This window comes from Sceloporus occidentalis, unplaced genomic scaffold, assembly GCF_023333645.1.
Source record: "Sceloporus occidentalis isolate IW3139 unplaced genomic scaffold, rSceOcc1.0.p SCAF_9, whole genome shotgun sequence".
NCBI lineage: Eukaryota > Metazoa > Chordata > Lepidosauria > Squamata > Phrynosomatidae > Sceloporus > Sceloporus occidentalis.
In genome coordinates, this window is record NW_028316989.1 from 20940936 (window position 1) to 20951231 (window position 10296).

General features: G+C 41.0%; 1 protein-coding gene across 1 annotated transcript; it reads right to left on the reverse strand.

Annotated features, from left to right (window-relative positions):
- Nucleotides 1-541: 541 nt before the first annotated feature.
- Nucleotides 542-9529, reverse strand: LOC149307018 (transmembrane protein 45B-like). Its single transcript, XM_089538243.1, has 5 exons — nucleotides 9346-9529; nucleotides 7827-8039; nucleotides 4839-5023; nucleotides 3180-3325; nucleotides 542-656 (listed from the first exon to the last, which is right to left on the reverse strand). Exons 1-5 carry the CDS (start codon nucleotides 9527-9529, stop codon nucleotides 542-544), a joined length of 843 nt encoding a protein of 280 aa, XP_089394369.1.
- Nucleotides 9530-10296: the final 767 nt, after the last annotated feature.

Here is a 10296-nt window from a genome sequence, read left to right on the forward strand (position 1 = left end):
CATTATTTCAAATTTTACAGCTAGTCATTGGAGATTGGTTTGTGTGTGTGGCCCCATCTTGTGTTTTCTCTCCCTCGTTTTAGGACTGCAGCCAGTCCATGCACTGCCTGGTTTCCACCCCACTCTCCTTCCCAAAAACAGCTCTGGACTTGAAACCTCTGGACTTGAAACCTAATGTAGCCACCATTTTAAATTAGACAGCAAAACAGATTCATTATATTATATTTATATTAGACAGTAAAACAGCATTAGTACTGTTTTGTATGATATATTTTTTTTGCCCTGATTCTTACATTTTTGAAATTGTGTCATTCTTTATCTTAGTCTTAATCAGAGACACAGAGAAAGCAAGGGTGGGTATTCACTGAAAGGAAGGTTTCCATTACTTCCTACTTTGCCTTTCCATCCCTGCATATGTCATCAAGATGTGACTTTGGAATAAATATCAAATAGGGTCCATCTTTCTTATACCTCTTCTCATTGTTTAATCTGTTTTTTAAAAACTTCACGTTAAACTAATTTCTAAGGGAAAGAAGGATTTTCATTCTTCATCAGATGCATCCAGAAGAGCAGTATAGGTCTGTGTGTCTTCTTGGCTGAACTTCTGATTTTCCATTGCTGCAGCTCCAAAGCCTCCTTTCAGTGTCCTAAGAAACCTGCAGAAAACAAACTGAAGTTCAAATGGAGTATTGGATAGTAAAAGAGAGACTTAACACCTAATGGGCACAGTAATATCTTCAGCTAGTACAAGGATGCCTTCTGCCCTTCAGCCCAGATTGGACCATCATGTGCTCTGATGCTTGCTCTGACTTTGTTCTGGATTCTGCTCCATAAAGTCCTAAATCATCTTTCCCTCAACCTAGTGTGTTCCACATAAGTGGAACTATAATGGACATCATCATTGACCAATATATATTTCTTAAATTGTTCCTAATTCATTAAATAGAAGCACTTTAATTGCATTTAAGTCACACCCACTCCATGGGATGGTGGGTTTTCATTTTAGAAGGGATGAGAATTACTTTGATCACTTTGATGGACAATCTATGGCAGGGACTGGACAGACTCTGATGATTTTGCTGGACCTCTAGGCATGCTTCAACCCTAACTTGTGCCTAATTGACCTCTCTGAGATTATTGCTATTTTGATAATTTTGCATCCTGGTCTCTATGAACATGGGTTCCCATAGGGCTTACAGTCTGTAAAGGTCCTACAAAAGATTGGACAACATCGGAAGGGAAAGGAAATGGAATCAGGGCAAAGAGGAGGTTCACCAAAAGGACTATTTTGGCATCTTTGAATTGGGTTCAATCAAGAAGGATAAGAAGAGAGCAGTGCCCACCTGTTATACAGCTTTCTCTATCGAGAACTCAAATTTGAGTATCCTAGAATAAATATTTCTTTGTGGACTTGATTTTGAGACTCTGGAATATCTTGTAACAGTGAAGAATATTTTACTAAATGAGACATCATTTGTTCAGTGACTGAAGCAATGAGCAATTTTAGCAATTTTCTACGTGCTTCCAGAAAGTCTAAAAAACCCCCACAGCTTTCAAAGTCTATTCATGACTTATTCTGCACAAAATTTGCACAACATAATAATTCTGTGCAGATGCATTCATTTCTGTGTAACTGTTTCCTGCACAATTGCTGTATTTTCTGGCGTATAAGACTACTTTTTAACCCAGGAAAATCTTCTCAAAACTTGGTGGTCGTCTTATAGGGCAGGTGCTGAAACTTCCAAGCTGGGCAGGAGAATCTGCGATGGCCGCATATGGTGGGGGGAGCTCAAAAATGGCCGCAGCCGCATCCCCAGCAGTACGGAGCTGTACACGTACAGTACGCTGTATGTTGTACGACACTGTACAAGGACGGTAGAAGAAAATCCACTCACCAGGATTCGTGGAAAGAAGTGACTTAATGTGGTCCCAATGATGAGGTGAGGGGGCACCTCACTGGGAAGGTGTAAGTGAAGGGCGAAGCAAGCTGCAGACGTCCAGGATGCCCAGGGTATGGAAAAGAGAGCCATGTTTGCGCTATTGCTCTGATAGTTTTGGAGACAGGGAGGGCTGGGCAGGCAGGGAGATCTGACCAATCCAAGCGGGCTTTGTATCCAACAAGTTTTCCTGCTAAGTACCTGCATGTCATAAGCATTTGAATGAAAATTACCATATTGAAATAAAATCTGATGTTTTTTTAATTTTTATTTGGTGTGCATTGGAAGAGGGGTAGTCTTATACGGTGAGTATATCCCAATACTCTATACTTTAACTGGAAAAGCTGGGGGTCGTCTTATACGCCGGAAAATACGGTAATGCTGTTTTCTGTGCAAATAAACCATCAGTTTGTTTTTTTGCAAAATAAGTCACCAATTGTAGCATTTTCAGTGCAGCTAACAGCATTTACTGTGATCAAAATAGTTCTATGCAGAACTATAATTCTCTGCACAGAAAATGCTGTTTTTTGTTCAAAACAGAAATTTTGCAAATTTTGCTCAAATTAAGTCCTGAGCTGTGATTATTCTCATCAGTGAAAGATTCTTAACATTTGATCATTTCCTGACCCCCTCCCCCCCAAAGCATCCTCTGATATCTCAGCCTATATTGGTCAGAAACAAGGGAGATTATCAGATGGGAGTAAAGCGACTTGCTGCCGTTCTTAAACTGTGCTAATCACACAGTTGGGGGCCAAAGATTATCACACACCCCACACTTATCCTGTCCTTCTGCCATCCGTAAAGAGTAACGGAGCTGTCATTTGGTATTAAAAGGAACTCCGTTAATTTTTTTAAAGCCATATTGTTGTGATAAGGGTAGCTTTTCAATATGAAGGTGCAGGCTTGTTCTTTGATACCTCGTAGGGAAGAACTAGGTCTAATGGGTTGAAGTGAAGGTGGTTGATTTTGACTGAAAATGAGAAGGAACCTCTGGAGAGTGAGAGTGGTTTGGAAATGGCACCAATTGCCTAGAGTGGTAGTGGGTTCGCCGTCTGTGAACGTCTTTAAAAAATATCTGCTGGGGATGCTCTAGCTGGAGATCTGGCATTGAACAGGGGATTGAATCTGATGGCCCCATATCCTACTGAATCTGTGGTTCTGTGATTCATTAACACACATTGATTGCACTTTGCTTAGCTGGAGACTTTTGTTCTCTCTTAACTGCTCAGCTTAATTGCATACCAGTAGACCATGCCATACATTATGGCAAGGAATAGAATGACACCCTCGTAGTGCCAGGAGAAGCACATGGCCATAAACATGTAGCTCTCTGGGTCATTGTAGTCCCAGCTGGAGGCACCCGACCGTGGGTATAGCACGAATGCAATCTGGATGAATGAAAAGAAAGAGCGAACAGAATGAAGACAAGCATTTCACTTTGTGCATATTAAAAACTGTCCCATCATTTCTCAATAAATTGATTATCTATCTGTTGCCCCTTGTCTTGAAACAGCCTCAGGATATTTGAGGTGTTTTCCATGATGTGACTGATTATTAATCATCATCATAATTATCTTTATTTATAGTTCACCTTTTTTCCAAAAGCATTGGCTTGTAAATTAATACAAATACAACATAATTGAAACGTACAAAATATCAGCATTGAAACAGAATTAAATGATTAAATGATAGTAGGGTGTCTCTTGAGGATTTGGGGCCTGGTGGAGTGATTATTTCAGACAAGGAGTTATACGTCATCTCCAGCTGATGGTGGTTTAAGTGGAATTGTGCATATGGGACTGTTTTGTGTGCAGGGGTACCTTAAAATACATAAAGCAGCATGTGAATGTGGATTGCTTCTGTGCGCTGCTTTCCCACATTGTGCACTGCAATTGTACAGTGGTCATATGCATCCACCATTGTTCCACAGACATTGGGCAGTACAGGGGTTGCATAACATAACTCCCATGAGATGGATGCTGATACTATACTGAAATGCTGTAAGATGCTGGCCACAGTTAGATAGCCAGGACCCAAGCCATATATATAGGGTCATAACCAGCACTTTGACATGTTTCCAGAAACAGACTCGCCAATCCTTGGAGCTGTTGTAGCAAGGGAATTGAATAGTCCTAATAACCAGACCTAGATAACAATCTGGTTGCAGTTTTGGACCAAATGAATTCCTGAATACTTAGTAACTGCTAGCTGGAGGAGCTGTTTTTATTTGTCTGTGATGATCGATGTCATAAATGAATTGCATTACTTTGGTTCGCAGTGCTGGATGCTAGACAACTAGATCCAGCAGTGAATGGAAACTTCCTTGTCAATAGTGTGGTGCATCTGCTTTGGGCTTTAGTTTGAAAATTTAATGGCGCTTTCCAAGATGCTAAACCTTATCTACAAATTGGCTTCAGCACCTTAAATAGTTGATCTGAACTTCAGACTGAAACCCACAAGAGGATTCACCACTCTGTTATCAAGAGATACACCAGCCACCATTGGTTAAAACTGTTTAGCCCAGTCAGACATTTGAGCTTGTATTGACTTTATCTGATGCTTGCTTAGGAAAAATCTGGGTTGGCTAGAGTTAACTCCAGAGATATAATGCCTAGAAATCTCTAGATGTTGTCTTCTATTCTTTAGAATGCCTTGTACAATGATTTTTGGAGACCTGTAGATTTCAAATGCTCCCTAACCATCCCATCTAAACCAAGGGAAAAAAGAGCCATGGGGTCAGGAAAGCAAGGCAAGGATAGATCAACCATTCTCTCTTTTTTGTGCCTGAGTAGCATGCAGTAGAATAACTGGATCTGTGACGAAATACTTGGACTCCAAAACCAATCCCTTCTAATTAAAATTCCCAAGAACCACCACCATGATCCTCTGACCAAAACTAACCTGCCACAGCCAGGTTCCCTGAGTAATGAACATGGAAGTCCTGAACAATTCCAGGATTGGGTTGTTCCTGAACCGCACTTCAAGCAAACTGCAAACAGCTCCACTTAATATAGGGATTAAGAGGATGTAGTGAATGTACTGATCCAGAGCAGACACTCGGTTTACGTGGGTGTAGAAGAGCAGCCCTGGTAGAGACAAACAAAAATACAACATATTAACTTTTGAATGTTTAATAGGGTCTTTGTCATTTTGTTGGGTGGGAAATAAAAAAATTAAAGCATGAAAAGCAATATGATTGCAAGAAAAACTGAAACTCAGTTAAATGAATCAGATTTAATCTCCTCTATTGTGTTCCAGTCGAAAAGACCAGATATTGGCATAGGAGTGGCTTCTGATCATTTTGGGAGCATGCATCATTTGAATGCCATGCCGCCAAAGAGATCAGAAGCTACCTTATTTGGCCTATGTATTTCAGGTCCTTGTCTCCCAGTGTCCTTGTCCAACACTCTAACACCAACATTCATACACCGTACTTGTTCTCTATGAGTTTTGTTCCTTGATAAACACAAAAGAAAATAAAAAAAGCAGATGTATTTGAATCCCCCTCTGAGAATAATCAGTTGCAAGGCATAAACCTTTGGAGACACTAATGTTGGAAATTCCTGCAGCTCGACTTTCAATTTAATTTGCAAATATTGTTTCACACATATCCAGTTTCATCTGAATGAATATACTAATTTTTAAAAATTTCTAATTGATTATTTTATATGGAATTTGATATGAAGTAGCTACAGTAGGAGTGAGTAGAATAAGATCAGCAAGAGTAGAATCACATTCTTTCCCAATTAAAGCCTTATTGCATTGTTTACTACAAACACACTGCTATTCTGTCTATTCTTCTCAATTCCTCCTTTCCCATCCTTCCAATGGTAAAAAGCATCCAGATAGCCAGATTACAGGGAGGAAACATGGCTTGGCAACTATGGGGCTGTACAGACCGGCACTTTGTGCTGGCTTGTGCGCGCACTAAGGCTGAGTGTGCACATGCTTCAAGCCCTTGTTCTGCCACCCATGTGCCATTATTATTATTATTATTATTATTATTAGCTTGCCTCTCTCCAGAGGATCGGGGAGGGTTACAATCAAAATAAAACATAGCAAAATAACACAATCCCTAATCCACAATTTAAAATACAACAGCATAAAAATCAGTTATTAAAATCGCAATAAAAATTACCATACAATTTAATCCCCATTGCAATGAGTGGGAGAGTCAAGATGCCATAGTTCTGGGACAGTGGAGAGGGGCCATGTATTTGTCTGGAAGAGATCCATCTTGATAGCTTTTTAAAAGGCCTCAACAGATGTTTTAGTACTGGAAATTGGGGGGGGGGGGTGTTAAGGAAAAAGCAACATGGGATATACAGTGAATGAAATAAAACATGTATGTGAGAGTCAGGGTGACTCAGCAGAAGCAATTAGAAGCCACACAGGTGTAAAAGGTAATGGAATTAACAAGTCCTAAATGCCAAGGACAGAAATGTAAAGTGGATAATTGAACACACCTGAGAATTGTTAAGTGGTCAAGGCTGAGATGATGAAATCATTAATTGTGGGTTGAACCAAGAGAACCAATGAGAGTGGATGTACACACCCACTGGGTGGAAACAGACAACAGTGGGTGGTATTTTGCAATGACTATGAATCCCAGTGTATTTTGTGGGTAGTAGTAGTGGGTAGTGAGGAGTTGTGTTGGATAGTTTTGGAGCTGTATATAGTAGAATAAAGTAGATCTTTTATATAAGACTACTGAGTTGTCTGGTGTCTTGAGTGAAGATACAAGAGCCAGCTGGATCCTGAAGAAGTGGGAAGACTTCTGTGGAAGCAAGAGTGAGAAGGCTTGGAGAGTTTGTCAGGGTCTTCAGCCTATTCTCTGTAACTCTGCTGCTTTAGAGCAAAGCTTTAACCACTGGCCAAAACTGGTCAGCGCCGGTGCGTAACAAGGTGGTGAGTTCGAGCCAGAGGTGAAGAGCTACAACTCCCATCATCCCTGACAGGTCTAGGGTTTGATTTTTTTAGAAACTCTATTGTAATTTGATGTATTTTACTGTTGTAACCCGACAGATCTCCTCTGGTAGGTCATTCCAAAGTTTAGGAGCGGCCTATGAGAAGGTGCTCTGGGTAAACACAGCAAGTCTGGTCTTCTTAGTGTATAGTAAATTTGTCCCAGAGGACCTGAGTCTGTGGGGTGGATTGTATGGAAGGAGACATTAATTTAGGTAAGCTGGACCCAAGTCATGTAGGGCTTTAAAGGTGATTACCAACACTTTGTCATCTACCTGGAAACTAATGGGCAACCAGTGTAAAGATTTCAGAACTGGAGTTATATGGTTGCCTCTTGATTTTCCGGTGACCAACCTGGCTGCCATGTTTTGGATTAACTGAAGTTTCTGAGTTAGGTACAAGGGTAGTCCCATGTAGAGCGTGTTGCAGAAGCCCAAACGAGAGGTTACCAGAGTGTGTACTTCTGTTTCTAGATCATCCAGTGCTAGGTAGGGTCATAGTTGGTGTATCAGCCGAAGCTGATAACAAGCACTCCTGGCCGTCGCATATATCTGAGCTGTCAACTGAAGGGATAAGTCCATGCACCATGATGACATCCATGCGGTGCAATGCCCATACGGTGCTATACACAAGGGGTGTCATCATGGTGTATGAGTGCACCTATGGTGCCCCTGCTGGGATGCAAAAAGAACCTGGCCAGAAACGGGTTCTTTTTGGTCCTTCTGGAGGCCATGATGTCTTGTTGCCGCAGCCTCCTTCTGGGGCAAAAACGGGCGGCATGGAGCCATCCGTCTGTATAACCCCTATAATAACTTGGTAAAAATCATCTTCACTTCCCAAGGCTTTTTAAACTGAGGTGTCCTTGTATTTTATTCCCAAATGATCATTCAGCTAGCTCTGTCTTCCTATGAAATGCACACTTACCTTCACTGAACAGCGCCAGAGAGAATAGGAGGTGATCTAATCCCAGAGGGATCTGGAACTTGCATCGAGTGAGTACACCCAGCACACCAGCGATCGCAAATAAGATGTACATTGTAAAATGTTGCCAGTTATGAAGAAATATCCACTTGTGGACGTCTTCATTGTAAAGTTTGAACTTGGGACCATCAAACAAGTACTGCTCTAATATTCCTCCTATGGATCAAACAATGATTTATGATTATTTCTGATAGAAGAGACCTGTACTGGAAAGAAGATTCAGGTGCTCAGTTGCATCTGCTGTACTATATTCGTTGGGAGTGCAGATTTTACCAGCGAAAGATGAACTGACAGTTCTGCTGTATTTGCTAATATTCTTCCTTGATTAATGTTGCATGTAAACTTGAAAATAATCACAGGAATGCTGCGCTCTATCCATGTGATACATAGCTATCCTTCAAGGTGCAGAACTGGTCAACAGCAGATAAAATAGTTAATCAATGAAGGCTATCTATATTAAAGATGAATCAGAATAGTGCGACTTTCTTGATGAAGGTATTCTGTAGAGCACTGAAGGGATCCACAGCAGTTGGATTGCTGGTCCCTGCCCTGGTTTTTGTGGGTTTTCTTTAAAAAGATGGGATCAGTCTAGTCATATCAGAACATGTTTTCCTGATTCAATTCCTGCTTGTTAAACTTGCCCTATGAATCAAATGGCAGTCACTCTCAGGGGCCTCCTGTGGCATCTTCATAGATCTGTCGTTTGTTGCGATCAGTGAAAGGTTGGTGGCCAAAACAAATAACCAAATAAATAGTGATCTGATGAGAATACTACTAGAAGTGTCTGATCATGACAAAATATTAATCTTGCTATTCTCTGTTTGTACCGCACTAGGAACATACTTGTCCATTTTATATTATTTTTAAAAATGGCATGAAGTTTGAAACATCTTGTAAGAAAAAAAAGAAGGAACGCATGATGCACCTATTGTGCAACATGTAAAATGGATGCCTGGATTTGAGGAACTGGAATATGGCAACACCATTTTTGGGAGACCCTTTAATGGGGAAAGAGTTCTGTAATTGTAAACAGGTTTGTGAACCATTGCTTTCAAATGCTTGCTTTAGATTTGGGTGATTATAGCCCTATATGTGAAGATGGTCTGTCAGATGACAGTTTTATATTTTAAGGTGTCCTCGTTTTAAAGAAGTTTCCAGTCTAGGTCTGGGTCAAACATAAGGGGTTAAGAAGACTTAAAATTGTCCATCCAGAGTTATAATCAGGACAGCAAACTGATGTCCCTTGCTCACAACTTTTCCCATTAAGGTGGGGTTTCTATCTGAACTACAGTAGCGTTTTAAAAACAGTCATTGCTTCATATAAACTAAACTACATATTTTTTCTCCAAATCTGTGTTCTCTTTTGGTCATGCATAAGTATCTGTCCTAGTACAATTAATACAATACTCCTTTTTCTATCTAGATTGATTCTGGGAAAGAATAGAAACTGTGTGCTGCTTACCCAAGGGACAGAAGAATGCCATGCCTCCCCATTCGAGAAACTCCACCCAGTGGATGAGTTTTTCAGTCTGTAAAGAATACTTCGACTTCTGGCCAAGGAACCTCAAGGGATGTTTTACAGCCCACAGGAGTCCAAGGAGCAGGAATAAAGACCCTGAAAGTGTGTGTCCTATGAAGGATCCCATTACCGATTCACGTGAATGGTTAAATACCTGGATGGAAGAAGAAACACACATTAAAACAATGGTTCCAAACAGAGAAGGAAGTAATCTCTTCCAACATTGCGCATGAGATTATGCTTCATTTTACCTTTGTGATGATGCAGCATTCAAACAGAGAGAAATTTTACTGTTCTGCGTAAACCACTCTCTTGTACCCTCTGTAACCTCCAAACATTCCCACCAGACAAGAATTCATAGAATCGTAGAGTTGGAAGAGACCAGAAGGGCCATCCAGTCCAACCCCATTCTGCCATGCAGGAACTCTCACTCAAAACATTTCCAACAGATGGCCATCCAGCCTCTGTTTAAAGACCTCTAAGGAAGGAAACTCCATTACACTCCGAGGAAGAAGTGTCTTCCACTGTAGAACAGCCCTTACTGTCAGGAAGTTCCTCCTCATGTTGAGGTGGAATCTCTTTTCCTGGAGCTTGCATCCATTATTCCAGGTCTTGTTCTCTGGAGCAGCAGAAAACAAGCTTGTTCCCTCCTCAATATGACATCCCTTTAAGTATTTAAACAGGGCTATCATATCACCTCTTAACCTTCTCTGCTCCAGGCTAAACATCCCCAGCTCCCTGAGTAGTTCCTTATAGGGCATGGTTTCCAGACCCTTCACCATTTTGGTCGCCCTCCTTTGGACACGCTCCAGTTTCTCAGTGTCCTTTTTGAATTGCGGTGCCTAAATTGGACGCAGTATTCCTGGTGGGGCTGACCAGACCAGAATAGAGTGG